Raw genomic sequence first — 18,311 nt, 5'->3', positions numbered from 1 at the left:
CAGTTCCTCTGCTCCAGCGAAACTTCTTTGTTCACATCCTTGAAGTCCCTGTTCAGGCGCCACTTTGTAGAGCACCTGATTCTGTCGCTGATTGGGGGTGCCACTTGTAACCTGCATTGACCTAGGGGGACTTAACAAAGGGGGGCGAACGCAGGAATAAAAGACAAGAGACAAAAGAGTATATTTGGAAGAAGGGGTCGGGGACACCTTGCCTCTAGTGGACAAGGGCCCTGAGCTTTACACAGCCCTCCATATTTATTAGGCAAAACAGATAGCAATAAATGGGGGGGTGATTGTCAGGTAATAGTCAGCTGTTTGGTTCATAGCAGCCTTGCCAGACTGTATCCTTTGAACAATAGGCAATAGATTTCTCAGTAGATAACTTCAAGGAGTCCAGTGCCAGGGAGTGAGGCCCTCAGCAAACCTTTTGGTGGCAGGCACAGTGTGAGTTTGCTCACATCCTGCATTTGTGATAAACAGTTTGCTGTTTGATAATATAGCCTCCAGTGGAATGCTGAGTTGGTCACAATCCCTTTGGCCTTTTCGGCTCCCAACATCTGACCTGAACCCTGGCCTCTCCTATCATCTCCCTGCTCCAGCATCACTGCCTCTTTGCTGGTCCTCACCCAACCTTCCTGGGGCCTTTGCAGTTTGATTCCTCTGCCTGGAATTCCCTGCCTTGCCTGAGGCCCATAACCACTTGGGTTATTTTCTCCCCATTTAGGTCTGTACCTTCTCTGAACACTTGAACTCAAAACCCTGACTCTTTCACCTTCACTCTGTTCACTTTCCTTGGGTTATTCTTAGTGCTTTATCACCAATATATTTCTTATCAGTGTATCTGTATGTTGCCGTTTTCCCACACTGGATTGTAGACTCTGTAGAAAGGACTTTGTTTACTGCTTTATTTTCAGTATCTAGGTCAATGCCAGACTAATATTAGTGTAAACCAAAAATAAAATCCCAAACCCTCCATCCCCTGCTGACTGGATGGACCCCTTCTGGGCCAAAGGGACCCCAGAGAAACCTGAAAAAAAACAAAACAAAACCAAAAAAACCCAGAATTATTGGCTATGACAAGAAGCAAAGTGGAACACACCTTGTTGTACCCCCTCCCTTTTGGAGTGTAGTCACAACTGGCCAGCATTAACATTAAAATAAAGATCTTAAGACTCACAAACACACTCTTTGTGGCAGTAAGGTCCAAACTCCAACCTGACTGATATAGCATCACATGACAGATAGCAGACTCTGAAGGAAATCAAGATGTTTTACCCCAAAATATACTTCTTTGAAATATTTTGGAATGGCCCTGGAAAGCCATCTTTTGTGTGGGGAATTTGCATCTGTAAAGAATCTCCATTAATGCAGCCAGGTCTTTCCTGAATCTAGGAGAGGTTAAAAAAGAGTTTAACATACCTTTTAAGATCCGAAAAGAGACATTTACCATCAATTATCTCAGAAGGCTGCTGTCTATGAGGCTTCATCCATATAACAAGAACCTTGGTCTCCACAACCTCTCCCTTAACTCAGTAATTTCCTTCTGTTGACAGTCTTTAGACAAAACTTGACTCTTTACACCAATTGATAATCAGAAAATCTGTAAACTCCCTGCTTCAAGATATCCCACCTCTTTAGGCTAAACAAAAGTATACCTTCCATATGTTGATTTATGATTTTACCTATAATTCCTGTCTCCCTAAAACACGTAAAACCAACTGTAACCTGTAACTGCACTGCCTCGCGCATGCTTTCTCAGGACCTCTTGAGGTTGTTCATGGGCCATGGTCACTCATTGGCTCAGAATAAATCTCTTTAACTATTTTAGAGTTTGGGTTTAACTTCAACACTAGGCATTTCATAAATATTTGCAGAAAGTATAACTGAATCATCTCAACTCCTTAGAGGTGGTTCCACTGTTCTCATTCTACTGGTAAGGAAGTGAGTCTTGGGGTCATTAAGGAACCTTGCCTCTGGGCGGAAATTAAAAAGGCGTATGGCCGAGGAGGGTAGTGCATGCTGGTCCTTGATTCAGTCCTGCAGCATGGTCCAATCTAGAGTTGTGTATTTGAGAAAAACACCTGGATAAACTGTTCCTTACTGTAGAGAGGAAAATGAAATTGCCCAAGGGGTTCTCCTTGTCCACTGCCCAGACAGAACTGATTTATCAGGACGGGGGAGTCGTAATAGAGACAAAGTTTTTTGGGTTTGTTTTTTTTTTTTTTTTTTTTGAGACAGTCTTGCTCTGTCACCCAGGCCGGAGTGCAATGGCACAATCTCAGCTCATGGCAACCTCCTCCTCCTGTGTTCAAGAGATTCTCCTGCCTCAGCCTCCTGAGTAGCTGGGATTACAGGTATGTGCCACCATGCCCAGCTAATTTTTTTTTTTTTTTGAGACGGAGTCTCTGTTGCCCAGGATGGAATGCAATGGGGCGATCTCGGCCCACTGCAACCTCTACCTCCCGGGTTCAAACGATTCTCCTGCCTCAGCCTCCTAAGTAGCTGGGATTACAGGTGTGTGCTGCCATGCTCAGCTAATTTTTTTGTATTTTTAGTAGAAACGGGGTTTGGCTGTGTTGGCCAGGCTGGTTTTGAACTGCTGACCTCAGATGATCCACCCACCTTGGCCTCCCAAAGTGCTGGGATTACAGGTGTGAGCCACCATGCCTGGCCAGGCTAATTTTTGTATTTTTAGTAGAGATGGGTTTTCACCATGTTGGCCAGACTGGTCTCAAACTCCTGACCTCAGGTGATCCACCCACCTCAGTCTCCCAACGTGCTGGGATTACAGGCATGAGTCACTGGGCCTGGCTGAGAAAGAGTTTAATTCATGCAGACCCAGCTGTACAGGAGACTGGAGTTTTATTATCGCTCAAATCAGTCTCCTAGAAAACTCCAAGATAGAGATTTTAAAGGGTAATGTAGTGGGTAGGGGATCACAAAGTGAGGGGTGCTGATTGGTTGGATCAGAGATAAAATCATAGAGAGTCAAAGAGGCCCTCTTGGGCTGAGTCACTTCGTGGGTGGGGACCACAAGACCAGATCAGCCAGTTTATTGATCTGGGTGGTGCCAGCTGATCCCATCAAGTGCAGGGTCTGCAAAATATCTCAAGCACTGGTCTTAGGTTTAATAATAGTGATGTTATCCCTAGGAGCACTCGGGGAGGTTTCAGAATCTTGTAGCCTCCTGCTGCATGACTCCTAAATTTCTAGTCTTGTGGTTAATTTGTTACTCCTGCAAAGGCAATCTAGCCGGGCGCGGTGGCTCAGGCCTGTAATCCCAGCACTTCGGGAGGCCGTGGCAGGCGGATCACGAGGTCAGGAGATCCAGACCATCCTGGCTGACACAGTGAAACCCCATCTCTACTAAAAATACAAAAAAATTAGCCAGGCGTAGTGGCGGGCGCCTGCAGTTCCAGCTACTCGGGAGGCTGAGGCAGGCGAAAGGCGTGAACCTGGGAGGCGGAGCTCGCAGTGAGCCAAGATCGCGCCACTGCGCTCCAGCCTGGACGGCAGAGAAAGACTCCGTCTCAAAAAAAAAAAAAAAAAAAAAAAAAAAAAAAAAAGCAATCTAGTCCCCAGGCAAGAAGGGGTTTTGCTTTGGTAAAGGGCTGTTACGTGTTTGTTTCAAAATTAAACTATAAACTAAGTTTCTCCCCAAGTTAATTCGTCCTAAGCCCAGGAATGAACAAGGATGGCTTGGCGGTTAGAAGCAAGATGGAGCCAATTACATCAGATCTCGTTCACTGTAATAATTTTCTCAATTATAATTTTTTCAAAGGCGGTTTCAAAAAGGCAATGTTTGCTGGGCGTGATGGCCCACGCGGTAATTCTAGCACTTTGGGAGGCCCAGGTGGATGGATCCGTTGAGCTCAGCAGTTGTAGGCCAGACTGGCCAACATGGTGAAACCCCGTCTCTACTTAAAATGCAAAATAGCCAGGTGTGGTGGCCTGAGCCTGTAGTCCCAGCTACTCAGAGGGCTGAGAGGGGAAAATCATCTCGGCCCGGGAAGTGGAGGCTGCAGTGAGCTGAAATGCCGCCACTGCACTCCACCTGGGCAACGGGAGTTAAGACCCTGTCACCAAAAAAAAAAAAAAAAAAAAAAAAACAAAAGGCAATGTGGTTATTCAACATAAGCCTGAGTAGGCCATTCCCATGCCCATTCCTCAGATGACATACCTACTGTGTATTTGCAAAAGATCATCATAGTTTATAGGGTTAACTAGAATTAATCCAAGATTGCTTGTTAGAAATTAACATTGCTTTTTGAAAAATTGCCTAATAAAACAATTCTTTAGCAGTGATTCCCATCTTCTATTCTATATGGTTAAGAAATATTCCATAACCATCTAGCCAAGAAAATGCCTAGTGAATTTGTGTTACTCTAAGCCAGATACTACAAATATTTTAAACGACTGCTTTAAAATCAAAGGGTGGTACTGTGGTGTTAGAAATGGAAAGCCTAAATGTCTAACCACTCTGGAGCTGTGTGACCTTGGGCAAGTTACCTAACTTCTGTTTTGTTATTAATCCCGGGTCTTAAAACACTTCACAGATAATCGTGAGAATGAAATACACTGCAGTCCCTACCAGCACTAGGTACCCAATAAAAGATAGCTTCATTTTAATATCAAACAGAAAACCCGCACTGCAAAACTGAAACGCTTGCGTCCTACCAATGCATACCAAGTTTTTGGGCCTTTCCACTTAACCTCAAAGTGCCCCCTTGAACCTAAACAAGAATGAAAAGGAAAATGAGAAGGAAGCTGCGGGGCGTGCATTTATTTCCAGCTCTGCTGCTTGTAGAGTTGCCCGGCCCGCCGCCTGAGAACTCGAAAAGCCCTCTCTGCTCAGCCGAGGGGTTCTCCCATCTCTGGGGCGGGGACCTCACCTTGGAAGGACCCCTCTCACTCCGCCCCTCCTGGAATGCGGCTGAGCGGCGGATGTCCCTTTTCGGGCGCCATAGGCCGCGTTCCTATTGGTTAGCTTTGTTTGGCGCCAAAGAGCGGAGGCGGAGGCGAGAGCCTGGCGCTGTAGGACTTAGAAGGAAAGGAGTGAGACGGCCCAGAGCGCAGATACCGTTTTGGCGTGAGAGCTGGCAGTTGGCAAGGCTGCAGAAGCAGAAAGCGTCCGCCATGTTCTGCGAGAAAACCATGGAACTGATCCGCCAGCTGCACCGCGCGCCGGAAGGGCAGCTGCCTGCCTTCAATGTGAGGGGCGGATAGACTGGGACCGGGCGTGCCGGGGTTGGGCCCGGGGCTCTGGGGCGGGGCGGCCCCCCCGGCAGGGTTTACTTTCGCACCTTGTTCTCCCCGAGGTCCGGAAAAATGTTGGGAAGCAGCAAAACAAAATTCGGGAGGAAAAAGCATTCATGCTTACGCTACCCAGCGATTTGGTGAATTTCCTCATCTGAGCACATTTTAGCATTTTTCCTTGGACAGATTTGTTCCGGACCCTTAAACAAAATGTTTACAGGTTGCTTGATAATTTAGCATATCTTGCCCACTCAGGCATCTAAGCGTGGTCAGGAAAAGCTAGGCCTCTGGAACCTGGCTGAGATTCTGGTTCTGTAGTGTGACTTTGGGGCAGTTACTCAAGCTTTCTGTGCTCTCAGTTTTCTCATACGCAAAAATGGGGATGGTGAGGGTAATAGTACCCAACGCGTGATGTAGTGGACGCAAAATGAGTGGCACGTGTAAGGGTCTGTGCATATGCCTCACATACAGTAAGGGCTGAGTCAGTGTTAGCTATTAATATTCTTGTTCTCCTGCTGCTACTATTAATATTATGATTATTTGTATTTTTCTACTGCTGCTACGCCAGGGAGAGTGCTAAGCACTTCATGTACATTATCTCTTGTCTTTCTGATAACCCTTTGAGGGCCCGGTGCCATGACTCCTGCCTGTAATCCCAGCACTTTGGGAGGCTGAGGCGGGAGGATCGCTTGGGGCCCAGGAGTTCAAAGCTGCAGTGAGCCATGATAGTGCCACTGCATTCCAGCCTGAGTGACAGAGGGAGACCCTGTCCCAAACAAAACAAAAATAACTTTTTGATGTTTTTAAACTATTGATTTCCACTTTTTTCAGCTATATATGCATAGGATTGGGGAGATTTAAGTATATTGCCTAAGGTGACACAGCAGGAAAGCTAGGATTTGAACCCTGGCACTCTGGCTCCAGAGCCTGCACTCTAAATTCTGTATTTCACTTCTGTCATAGAGCAGGCATTATGTGGATATTAGGACACATTTTGCTGGAAGAGGGGCACAAAAACAGATAATAGAGTTCACCACAATAAGTGATACCAAGGAGGTGTAGCAAGGAGCATGAAGGAGAAACACCAGTATGAGCTGTGGTAGAGGAGGTGACATATGAGCCTTTCCATCCTCAAGGATGAGGTTACTGATCTGAGAAGGAAGTGAGGCAACCCAGCCAAAGGATGCTGCAGCACAAAGTCACGTGGTCACACTAGAGCGGGTGATCAATAGGATCTTTGGGGAGGCTAGGAAGGTGGCTCACAGCCTACATGAGTTTGTTGTTCACTCGTAAGGCATGCTGGGAGCTGGTAGAGGATTTTAGACAAGGAAGTGATAGGGTAATTTTTTTTTTTTTTTTTTTTTTTTTTTTGAGACGGAGTCTCGCTCTATCGCCCAGGCTTGAGTGCAGTGGCCAGATCTCAGCTCACTGCAAGCTCCGCCTCCCGGGTTCACGCCATTCTCCTCCCTCAGCCTCCCGAGTAGCTGGGACTACAGGCGCCCGCCACCTCGCCCGGCTAGTTTTTTGTACTTTTTAGTAGAGACAGGGTTTCACCGTATTAACCAGGATGGTCTCGATCTCCTGACCTCGTGATCCGCCCGTCTCAGCCTCCCAAAGTGCTGGGATTACAGGCTTGAGCCACCACGCCCGGCGTGATAGGGTAATTTTTGTGTTTTGAAGATAACTGTGACAGCAATATGGGGAATGGATTGAAGAGAGAAAAGAATGGAACAGAGATGGCTACTGGGTGGCTGATAGAACAGGTGAGAGGTGTATGGTCTGAACTGTGTCAGGTCAGTGGCACTGAGATCAGTGTCTGGGTTTTACAGGCATGAAGCAAACACGACTTGTAACTATTAGAGCAGGGGCAGAGAGGGAGCCCATAATGAATGAGAGGGAGGAATCGGGATCTTGGAGGATCCTCAGGAAACTGGGTAAACGACATCAGAGTTCAGGAGATAGAATGTGTTGGGAAAGGTAATGAGTTTTGTTTTGAACACTAAAGAGCACCTAGCTGGACAATTAGATTGTCTTACAAATGAAGAAACTGAGCCAACACAAATTATGGGTCAAGTTAAGGAATTCGTCTGAATTTACAGCATATTGGAGGTAGAGCTTCAACTTGAACACAGGTTTTCCAGTTTCCAGTCAATTGTTTTTTCAACTTCAGAACAGTTACCTCATTTAAAAAGTTAGAAGGCAGCAGTCTGCAGCTCAGTAGAGATGCTGGAATGCAGGAGCGTGTAAGTGCTAAAATGTGGCTGGAGAACTAGGAACTTTAGAGGCCATCGTACATATCAGGACACGGGCCTAGAGAACAGAGAGACTGTGCCAGCAGCAGGTGCGGCCAAGCTGGATTTTGTACCTGACTCTGACACTTAGTTTAGCTCTGTTTTACTCAAATTTTAAGATAAATGTTGGGTTATCACTTTGTGGGGCTAGGGGCTGGTCTTAGAAGTTGCTAAGTTTGGCCTTTCCACATGTGTAAGGCACCAGATTCTGTCTTCTTTCTCCAGGACTTCACTCCGGTCATTGTTTGTCTCGTCTCTAGAGCATCATTTATGGTCTCTTTAGTTGGTAATTTCCAATGGCATATTAACATTTTGCTACATCACTATCCTTAGAAAAGCCTCCCTCGGCTCCACATTTCCCTCCAGCTTCAGTTCATGCTCTCTCCTCCCCTAGGCAAATTCCACTATAGAACTGTCAGTACTCACTGGCTCCAACTCCTCTCCCATTCCCTCCTGGACCCACTCGAGGGTGGTCCTATCACACCCCTCAAATGACTCAGGCAAGGCTATAATAAATGACTGTTACATTGTATATCCCATGGCCAATTCCTGCTAGACATCCAGAAGCATCTGATGCGGTATCTGAAACACCTGTCAGAGTGCGGCATCCTGCCACATCCTGCCTGGCTTACACTCCTCCTCCACCAAGGTTTCTTACTGGTCTCCCCTGCCAGTTCCCCCTGACACCTTTGGCCTCTAATGTGGGAGGCCTGGCACCCAGCCCTTTGAGCTCCCCTCTTTTCCATCTACCCTCCCCTTCAGGGTGATTTCATCCAGTCCCATGGCTGGATGATGCCAACATTTGCATCTCCAGGCAAGTCCTCTCCCTGAACTCCAGGCTTGAATGGAAAACTACTTACTTGACACCTTGTGTGTCTAGAAGGACACCTAGACGCTAGTGGTCTGAACACGTCAAAAGCCGAATACCAGCTGTAAGATCCCATTTCCGAACATCTAAACCTGCCTTGAGTCTTCCTCCTCTTGTTAAATGGCAACTCCATCCTTTTCTTTTCTTTTTTTTTTTAATGGAGATGGAATCTTGCTCTGTCACCCAAGCTGGAGTGAAATGGCATCATCTCAGCTTACTGCAACATCCACCTCCCAGGTTCAAGCAATTCTCCTACCTCAGTCTCCTAAGTAGCTGGGACTACAGGCGCACACCACCACACCCGGCTGATTTTTTGTATTTTTAGTAGAGACAGGGTTTCACCATGTTGGTCAGGCTGGTCTCTAACTCCTGAGCTCAGGCAATCCACCTGCCTTGGCTTCCCAAAGTGCTAGGATTACAGGCAACTCCATCCTTCTTACTACTCTGGTACAAAACTTTGAAGGTATCCCTGACTCCTTTTTCCTTTGTCCCTAATGCCCATCAGGAACTCTTCTCAGCTCTACCTTCAAAATACATCCAGAAGGCAGTCACTTCCCACCACTCCCACTGCCACTCTGGGCTGAGCCCCACCATCTTTTGCCTGGATTGATCACTGCAAGAGCCTCCTAAAGGGACTCTCTGCTTCCGTCCTTTCCCCAACCAGTCTTGTCCACAGAGCAGCTGGAGAGCCGCTTACCTTTTAAGTTAAGTTAGATCATCCCTCACCTTCTTCAAAGCCCTACAATGGCTTCTCATCTCATGCACAGTAAAGGCCCGAGTCCCTACAATGCCCCTGCAAGCCCTGCATGATATGGCCCTGTGACCTCTCTCACTTCTTTTTTTTTTTTTTGAAACGGAGTCTTGCTCTGTTACCCAGGCTAGAGTGCAATGGCACGATCTCAGCTCACTGTAACTTCCACCTCCCAGGTTCAAGAAATTCTCATGCCTCAGCCTCCCGAGTAGCTCGGTTTATAGGCATGCGCCACCACACCCAGCTAATTTTTGTATTTTTAGTAGAGACAGGGTTCCACCATGTTGGCCAGGCTGGTCTTGCACTCCTGACCTCAGGTGATCCACCCGCCTCGGCCTCCCAAAGTGCTGGGATTACAGGTGTGGGTGACTGCACCCGGCCTCTCTCACTTCATTTCTAAGCATGCTCCTCTGCTCCAGCCACCCTGACCTTCTTACTATATCTTGAACTTGCCAAGCACATTCTAGCCTCAGGAATTTGCATTTACTGTTCTCTCTGCTTGTTACATTTCCTCCCCAGACATCCATATGGCTGGCTCCCTCACTGTCTTCAGGTCTTTGCTCAAATATTACCTCATCAAGGAGTCTTTCCCTGACCTCCATATTTAAAATAGGACCCTCCCTGCCCTACCCTAGCCCCTCCCCACTACCATCTTTATCCTGCCTTGTTTTGGTCCACATGACTTAACAGCATCTGATAATACCATATACAGATGCTCCCTGACCTACACTGGGGTTAGGTCCCAATAAACTCATTGTAAGCTGGCCAGGTGCGGTGGCTCATGTCTGTAATCCCAGCACTTTGGGAGGCCGATGTGGGCGGATCACTTGAGGTCAGGAGTTCAAGACCAGCCTGGCCAACATAATGAAACCCCATCTCTATTAAAAATACAAAAGTTAGCTGGGCGTGGTGGCATGCACCTGTAGACCCAGCTACTCAGGAGGCTGAGGCAGGAGAATCACTTGAACCCGGGAGATGGAGGTTGCAGTGAGTCAAGATCATGCCACTGCACTCCAGCCTGGGCGACAGAGTGAGACTCAAAAAAAAAGAAAAAAAGAAAAAGAAAATATCGTTAAGTGAAAAATGCATGTAATACCCATCATAAAGTAAAAAATTACAAGATGAATCATTTTTAATTGGGGACTATTTATGTTTTATATACTTATTGTCTATTTCTTTACTAGAATGTTCTGAGGGCACAGACTTTGTTCACTACTATACCCTTAGCAACTAAACTAGTAGGTGATTACTAAATATTTTGTGAATGCCTGAATGAACAAATGAATGAGAATAAATCTCATTTGTTCACCCCAGCAGCCCTATGAGTGGGTACTATTATCATCATCCCCATTTTGCAGAAGAAGCAACTGAATAGGGCTCAGTATTTCCCAAATATGACATAGCTCAGGAGTGGCAGAACCTGTGCTCCAACCTAGCTCTGCTTCTCCCAAAGCCTCATGCACAGGTTATCGTCGGACACTGGCGGCTACCATCTCAACAAGCACCTACCACAAGCCAGGCTCCGTGCTATCATCTTTAACCTGCACACACACCCTGTGAGATAAGTGCCCTCATCACCATTTTATAAAGTAGAAAACAGGAGTTAAAAAGATGAAGAAACCTTCTCAAAGTCACACAGCCAGTAAGGTCTGAAACTGGTATCTGAATGCAGGCAGTCTGGCTCCTTGGCCTGTGCTCTTAGCCACTGTGCCAAACTGCTGCCGAGATGAAGGCCTGCTCTGGCCAAATGGTTGCCAAGACAAATGAGCAGCAGGCAGGAGAGGACCACTCAAACCCACCAAGAAGGTGGCCAGCATCTAAATCTCCCCAGCAGGGGCAGATCACTCACCATGCACATGGGACTGCTGGAAGCTCTTCCCAGGGGCAAAGTGGAAGTTTCCGGCCACCTGTAAGGAACATTCTCTCTCATTCTCTGGCTGTGTCCTCCTTTTGCCTACTCAGGGCCTGAGTGGGCCCTCGGTTCCCAGTGGAGCTTGCCCAGCCGGCCCTATCTTGCCTTGATCCCTCCTGACACCTTATTGACCTCCAAGAAGCCATACACCTGGCAGCCTTCATTCTTCTGCTCCTGCATCTTCTGGCTGAAGCCCTCTCGCCGGCACTGCTCAATAGTATCTGGGTTCTTGAAGGCCCAGCCTCGACGGCGATATGCCTCTCGCACATCTTCACAGGTGTTACAGCACCTGTAGGGCAGGGAGTGACGGTGAGAGTGTCAAAGAGGCACAAGTCCAGTGCTGGCATCTGGGGAAACAGAGCCCGAGCAGCTCTGCCTGCTAATGAAGGCTCTGCTAGACTCATCCCTGACCACCAAACGTTCTCCAAATGTGTTTCCTCAGTAGCAGAAGGACTGTTTTTTTTTTTTTTTTTTTTTTTTTTTTTTTTTTTTTTTTTTTGAGACGGAGTCTTGCTCTGTCGCCCAGATTGGAGTGCAGTGGCCGGATCTCAGCTCACTGCAAGCTCTGCCTCCCGGGTTTATGCCATTCTCCTGCCTCAGCCTCCTGAGTAGCTGGGACTACAGGCGCCCGCCACCTCGCCCGGCTAGTTTTTTTGTATTTTTAGTAGAGACGGGGTTTCACCGTGTTAGCCAGGATGGTCTCGATCTCCTGACCTTGTGATCCGCCCGTCTTGGCCTCCCAAAGTGCTGGGATTACAGGCTTGAGCCACCGCGCCCGGCCTTTTTTTTTTAATTTTTAAAATTTTCTGTAGACATAGGGTCTTGCTGTGTTACCCAGGCTGGTCTCAAACTCCTGAGCTCAAGTGATTCACCTACCACGGCCTCCCAAAGTGCTAGGGATTACAGCCATTGTGCCCAGACTAGGACTGTGAAAAATACATATTCCCATTGTTTGGGGTGATGACAAGTTTTAGGACAGACAGTGGTGACTGCATGACACTGTGAAGATACCTAGTGCCACTGAGTTGCACACTTAAAAATGGTTAAAATGGTAAATTTTGTGTCACATATTTTTCTACAACAAAAAAAGATGGAAGTACATATTCCCAGGCCCCACTCCAGACCTGCTGAATCAGTCTTGTGGAAGTCAGGGCCTGGGAAACACAGCAGTAGTTATCAGATACTGAGGGTCTGATAATCTGGGCCGGACCTTCCACCTCAGTGATTTACACACAGTATACAGCTAATCCATATGTGACTCTTAACAAGAAGATGTTATTATCATCCCTCTTCACATAGAGAGGTTACATGGCTTGGCCCAATGAAACAGGGAAAGAAGCCAGGCAGCCGGACTCCAGAGACCACCTGTGAACCGTTTCTCTAGGCAGAAGAGCAGAGACCACTTTAGCTTCATCTCTAGGTCAGCAGCTCCCAGGTGGGGCCTGGTCACAAAGCCTCAGTCACTTGCACCAGGATCAATGACAGAGGCACATACCCGCCCACTCTAGATTCTTGGTCTGACCTCCCCAACTGCCAGTCTGACTGAGGCTAAGGCTGACTGACACACGGCACCTGATGGAAACCCTGCTCCCACTCCCCCTGGCTCACTTGATATCTTCTGCCTCAGCACCATAGCAGCTCTCACAGCGATCAGGGTCCAGGGAGTCAGGGTCAAACACCGTCACCTCGACTTTCCCAAGCTCTAAGGGGAGGGGAGAAGCAGAGGCATCAGCTGGGGCCAGACACAGTGAAATCGGTGGCCCCAGTCCCTGCACAAGCCCTTTGGCCAGCGGCCTGGGGATAAATAAAAGTTATAATAATAACTAATATTCATGTAGTACATGCTACGGGTCAGGCATTAAGTACTTCTACATACATAACAATTCTTTTAATAAAAAAAACAGTAAGAAAATAGTTAACAGTAAATACTGAACATTAGCTGGGTACAGATCACTGTACTTCACAACTATCGTCTCATTTCATCCCCACAATGACTCTTTGAGGGTGGGGGTAATTATCCCTGTTTTATTGAGAAGATGCTGAGGCTCACTGATGAGAAGTGACTTTGCCCAATGCAACCGAGGAAACAGATTTCAGCTAATTCCAACGTGTATGCCACTAACCTCCTTGCCATGATGCTTCTCCTCAGACCTCTCCCTCTGCACCGGCTCTTTGCCTCACTCTAGTCACCCCATCATAACTGGTGATTTCAATACTGAATAATGACCTCCCAACTCATGATAATCTTGATTTTGCCATCTCACCTTGGCTACCCATTTCCATAATCATACCTAGATCCATCCTGTCATTGCCAATAACTGCAAACCTTCACAAATTCAACTTCAAGTGTCTGAGTCTTCAACTACTTACCCTTATTTTCCCAGTTCACTATTTAGTACCTGAAATCCATCAATTCTTTGACACTATTGACACTATCATGTCCTCACTTCCCTCCTTAAATCCCATGGTGCACTGTAATTATTCTCTTGCACATAACCACAACTCCCTGTTCCTCTCATCTTTCGTTTTACAAATCCAGCAAAACCCAAACCCTGGTTCCATTCAACTCTCTGTACCTACTTCTTGCCTGAAACTCCCTTAGGACTGCCTGGCAATTCCACTTCATTCCTCTAATCAGTTCACTCTCCCATTCTCTAAGGTGACTTAGACCTTCTCCTCTCTCCTTAGGCTCCCAAAACCTTCCTCTTTCTTCACTTAGCTAATGTCCTTGCTTTCAATTTCCACTATGAAGAGAAGCAACAGAACTTCACTTGCTCTCACCACCAAACCCACCATCTCACCACTTTCTCCTTTAGACCCCGCCCCATTTCTCAGCTCTCCCTTACAGTGAAACTCCAAAAGTCATCTATAGGTAATGTCTCCACTTCCTTTATTGCTCTTTGATCCGATTCTCATCCTCAACAGTATCAAAATTGTTCCTTTCAAAGTCTCTAGGAATCTCTGTGTTGTCAATTTCAATGGTCAATTCTCACTCATTTTACTGGACTATCAGTAGCTTCTGATACAACTGCTCACTCTCTCTTCTTGAAACTCTCTCCACTTGGCTTTTGGGACACCTCTTGGTTCTTCCATGTCAATGGCTAATTTGTCTCAATCTTCCTTCCTGTCCTGACTTTTAAATATTGGAGATGCCCAGGGTACAGGCCCCAAGACCTCTCCTCTACCTACATTTACTCCCTAGTTTCCTCACTTAGTCCAATTGTTTAAACTACCCTCTACCTACGGATAACGCCTCTAAATTCTAGACTGGTACATCTAATTGCCTCTTAATATCACCAGAGTATAAAATAGGAACCCCAAATTTACCCAAACCTAAGATTCCTCTTTCCCCCAAATCCTGACCTTACTCTGTGGAAGCTAGTTCCCAAGATGACTTCAATGATCCCCACTTCCTAGTATCCACACCCTATGTAGTCCTCTCCCGCAACAGGCTGGCCTGAGTAACCACTAGTTTATTGCAGAAATGATGGTGTACAACTTCTGAGGTTAGGTCATAAAAAAGGTTACAGCTTTTTTGTTGTTGTTGAGATAAGAGTTTCACTCTTGTTGCCCAGGATTGAGTGCAGTGGCGCAATCTCGGCTCACTGCAACCTCCACCTCTCGGGTTCAAGCAATTCTCCTACCTCAGCCTCCCGAGTAGCTGAAATTACAGTTGCCCGCCACCAGGCCCGGCTAATTCCTTTTTTTTTTTTTTTTTTTTTTTTTGTATTTTTAGTAGAGATGGGATTCTACCATGTTGGCCAGACTGGTCTCGAACTCCTGACTTCAGGTGATCCAACTGCCTCAGCCTCCAAAAGTGTTGGGACTACAAGGAGTGAGCCACCATGCCTGGCCAAAGGTTATGGCTTCTACTTTGTTCTCTCTCGACTCACTTACAAGATCCAAGTGGGGGAAGCCAGTTGCCATGATGTAAGGACACACAAGCAGCCCTACTGAGAGGTCCATGTGGTGAGGCACTGCGGCATCCGGCCAATAGCCCTATGAGTGAGCCCTTTAAAAGTAGATCCCCGGCTGGGCATGGTGGCTCATGCCTGTAATCCCAGCACTCTGGGAGGCCGAGGCGGGTGGATCACCTGAGGTCAGGAGTTCGAGACCAGCCTGGCCACCATGGCGAAACCCTGTTTCTACTAAAAATACAAAAATTGGCTGAGTGTGTTGGCTGGCACCTGTAATCACAGCTACTCGGGAGGCTGAGGCAGGAGAATCACCTGAAGCCAGGAGGCAGAGGTTGCAGTGAGCTGAGATCGCACCATTGCACTCCAGCCTGGGTGACAGAGTGAGACTCTCAAAAAAAAAAAAAAAAAAAAAAGTAGATCCCTGCGCGCCACCCGCCCTTCTGCCACAGCTGTCATTGGAGAGCAGCAGCCATGGCTCTGTGCTACCCGCTATGGCTGTGTGCCTCGACAAGGGCCACAAGATGACCAAGAATATGAGCAAGCCCAGGCACGGCCGCCACCGTGGGCACCTGACCAAACACACCAAATTCATGTGGGACATGATCCAAGAGGTGTATGGTTTTGCCCCGTATGAGCAGCACGCCATGGAGTTACTGAAGGTCTCCAATGACAAACGGGCTCTCAAGTTCATCAAGAAAAGAGTGGGGCACACATGCGGGCCAAGAGGAGGGAAGAGGAGCTGAGCAACGTCCCGGCTGTCATGAGGAAAGCTGCTGCCAAGAGAGACTGAGCCCCTGCCCCGCCCTCTCTCTGAAATAAAGAACAGCTTGACAGAAAAAAAAATAAATTTAAACAACAAATAAGTAGGCCAGGCGCAGTGGCTGACGCCTGTAATCCCAACACTTTGGGAAGCTGAGGCGGACAGATCACGAGGTCAAGAGATCAAGACCATCCTGCCTAACAAGGTGCAACCCCGTCTCTACTGAAAATACAAAAAATTAGCTGGGCGTGGTGGCACACGCCTGTTATCCCAAATACTCAGGAGGCTGAGGCAGGAGAATCACTGGAACCTGGGAGGCGGAAGTTGCAGTGAGCCAAGATCGTGCCACTGCACTCCAGCCTGGGTGACAGAATGAGACTCTGTCTCCAGATAGATAAAGTAGATCCTGCAGTTCCCCATCAATCCTTAGATGACTGCAACCTCAGGAGATACCCTAAACCCAAATCACCCAAACAAGCCACTCCTAAATTCCTGACCCAGGGAAACTGAAAAAACAAATTTTTATTGTATCAAACTACTAACTTTTGGAGTACTTTGTTACACAGTAGTGGATATCTAATAGCCACTCCCCCCTCCCACCAAAAAAACCTTCTCCTCCAGTCATCTCCATCTCAAGTCATTCATTTGCTCAGGCTGAAAGCGTTGGAATCCACAACCATGACTTTGCTCTCTTACACTCCACATCCAATCCTATAGCAAATTATGTTGGTTCCACTGGTGGTCTGCATTTATCCGCTGAAACAACAAATGATAAAACTCCCCACCAGAGTAATCTCTAAGGTGTTAGAAATCCCAGCTTTGAGGACGGTTTTGCTGTGGTGGGAAACTGAGTTAACGGAGGCAGGAAAGGAAGGTAAAAGTGGGTCCCCACTCTGTACCAGGCATTTTACACATATTACTTCATTTGATCTTACAATTCCATGTGGTTGGTACTACTGCTTTATCACCACTTTCTAGCTAAACCTCACAGACTGCAGGAGACAAAGTTAGATGTGAACTCAGGCAATGTGACTTGAGAACCTCAATTCTAATCTTAAACCACCTGCATTCCAAAGGGGAAGAGCATTAAGGGCTGAATTCAGCCGATGGGCTGGGAAAGCAAACACTCAGAGAAGCCTGGGTCCATCTAGACAGTTCTACCAAGGCAAGAGCACATAAGACCTATCTTCAAACCTCTCATATTCAAACTACCATGTGCAGGTATTGAGGACCTCTGAGAATAGCAGCCAGGTAGATTACCCGACTCAATACGTATAGATGATTTTAGCTCACTCTGACTCTTACTAGCTGGGGGACCCTAGGCAAGTCACTTGACTTCTCTAGGTCTTAGTTGTTTAATGTATCACTATGCCTGCCACAGTCCACTTGCCAGCATGTAGGCTTGGGCACGTCCAGCTTTGGGATCTGAGACCCAGCCCCCTCCCCTGGTTACCATGCCGCTCAGCCTCTGAGCTCACCGGGATGCCATCTTTGTCTAGTCGTTGCTTGAACAGGTTGTGTTCCACATCCAGCTGCTGTTCCCCAGCCACATCCATGGCATCAATACTCAGATCTGGAAGCAGGAAAGTCAGGCTAAGGTACTGGGACCCTAGGCACAAGGGGATGTGGGTTTTGGAGGGGAAGGGGATACTGGGCCTGTCCTGGGGCAGAACGGGATTAGGAGAAGGAGGTTGTCCTGGGGTCCAGTCCAGAACCTAAGGGTGGAGGTGTGAATCTGGCAGCCCACATGAGAACCCTGGGTCTCTCCACTTCCACCCATGGAGAGGTACTCACAGGCACAAGGCATGTGCGGAAAAAGAACATCAATGTTGACCTTCAGTTTATCTCCCCGCGACTTGTCCACGTAGAGCTCAGGATGCACCTGGGGTAGCGCTGCCTCAGTAAGACTTGGCCCCAAACCTCTCCTTTCCCACTCCCACTCCTAAAGGTCCTACTCCTAGAATGCCAAGACCCGCCCACGCACTAAGCCCCGCCCCTTACCTCCGTGGTGAGGTAATACTGCAGCTCGGACAGGAACAGTAGCAGCATGAGAAGGCCACTGACAATGGTCACTGCAGGACAAGGGGCGAGGGTCAGAATGGCCTCGAATCTGCTCCCTTAGACACCGGCAGGCCAGAGTCCAGGAGCCCGGGTCAAGCTCTAGGACGCCCCCCTCCCCGCGACCCCGGCCTCGCCGCGGCCTACCCGTGGCGCCCCCGCAGGTCTTGACCCGGAAGTCCTCCAAAGTCTTGGGGTAGGCATCGAACTGCTTCAGCTTCCCCAGCGCCTCCATGGGGACCGCCGGCCCGCCCCTACAGACTCCCTCTTCCGGCCTGGAGCCACGCCCCCTCTTTTTCCTCAGGCAGGCGCAGCAAGCCGCACCCTTGGCCCCACCTTTAGCCGCGTTCTCTTACAGGCGGCCCCGCCCACCAATGCTGTCACGCCCCCTTGCGCGGGCAATTGGGTCTGGACGGCCCGGGCGTCCGCTGTCCGGGGCGGGTATTCTGAGGACCGGGGTGCGAGGAGTTCTCTGCGGGGTTAGAAACGCTAATAGCA

The 18,311-nt window shown here is 48.0% G+C and overlaps 1 protein-coding gene and 1 pseudogene across 3 annotated transcripts; one reads left to right on the top strand and one right to left on the bottom strand.

Moving 5' to 3' along the window:
• Nucleotides 1-226: 226 nt before the first annotated feature.
• Nucleotides 227-18,087, bottom strand: LOC140709447 (endoplasmic reticulum-Golgi intermediate compartment protein 3-like). Of its 3 annotated transcripts, none has more exons than XM_073008213.1 (8): nt 17,961-18,087; nt 17,757-17,827; nt 17,550-17,637; nt 17,209-17,328; nt 12,687-12,780; nt 11,202-11,367; nt 11,016-11,073; nt 227-1,027 (listed from the first exon to the last, which is right to left on the bottom strand). In XM_073008213.1, exons 1-8 carry the CDS (start codon nt 18,046-18,048, stop codon nt 918-920), a joined length of 795 nt encoding a protein of 264 aa, XP_072864314.1. In that variant the 5' UTR covers nt 18,049-18,087; the 3' UTR covers nt 227-917. The 3 variants fall into 3 exon arrangements, with proteins under 3 accessions (XP_072864314.1, XP_072864318.1, XP_072864320.1); XM_073008217.1 differs by lacking the exon at nt 227-1,027 and adding an exon at nt 6,893-7,566; XM_073008219.1 differs by lacking the exon at nt 227-1,027 and having other exon boundaries at nt 9,210-11,073.
• LOC140709449 (large ribosomal subunit protein eL36-like) lies at nt 14,295-15,857 on the top strand (annotated as a pseudogene).
• Nucleotides 18,088-18,311: the final 224 nt, after the last annotated feature.

This window comes from Chlorocebus sabaeus, chromosome 2, assembly GCF_047675955.1.
Source record: "Chlorocebus sabaeus isolate Y175 chromosome 2, mChlSab1.0.hap1, whole genome shotgun sequence".
Classification (NCBI taxonomy): domain Eukaryota; kingdom Metazoa; phylum Chordata; class Mammalia; order Primates; family Cercopithecidae; genus Chlorocebus; species Chlorocebus sabaeus.
This window is presented reverse-complemented; position numbering and strand designations above follow the sequence as displayed.

What these genes read in the sequence shown, in the direction of transcription:
- LOC140709447 (XM_073008213.1), bottom strand. Translation starts at nt 18,048, where the DNA reads ATGGAGGCGCTGGGGAAGCTGAAGCAGTTCGATGCCTACCCCAAGACT. An exon ending in GACCTGCGGGGGCGCCACGG is followed by an intron (nt 17,828 to 17,960) that starts GTAGGCCGCGGC and finishes CTTGTCCTGCAG; the next exon opens with TGACCATTGTCAGTGGCCTT. An exon ending in CTCAGAGGCTGAGCGGCATG is followed by an intron (nt 12,781 to 17,208) that starts GTAACCAGGGGA and finishes CCCTCCCCTTAG; the next exon opens with AGCTTGGGAAAGTCGAGGTG.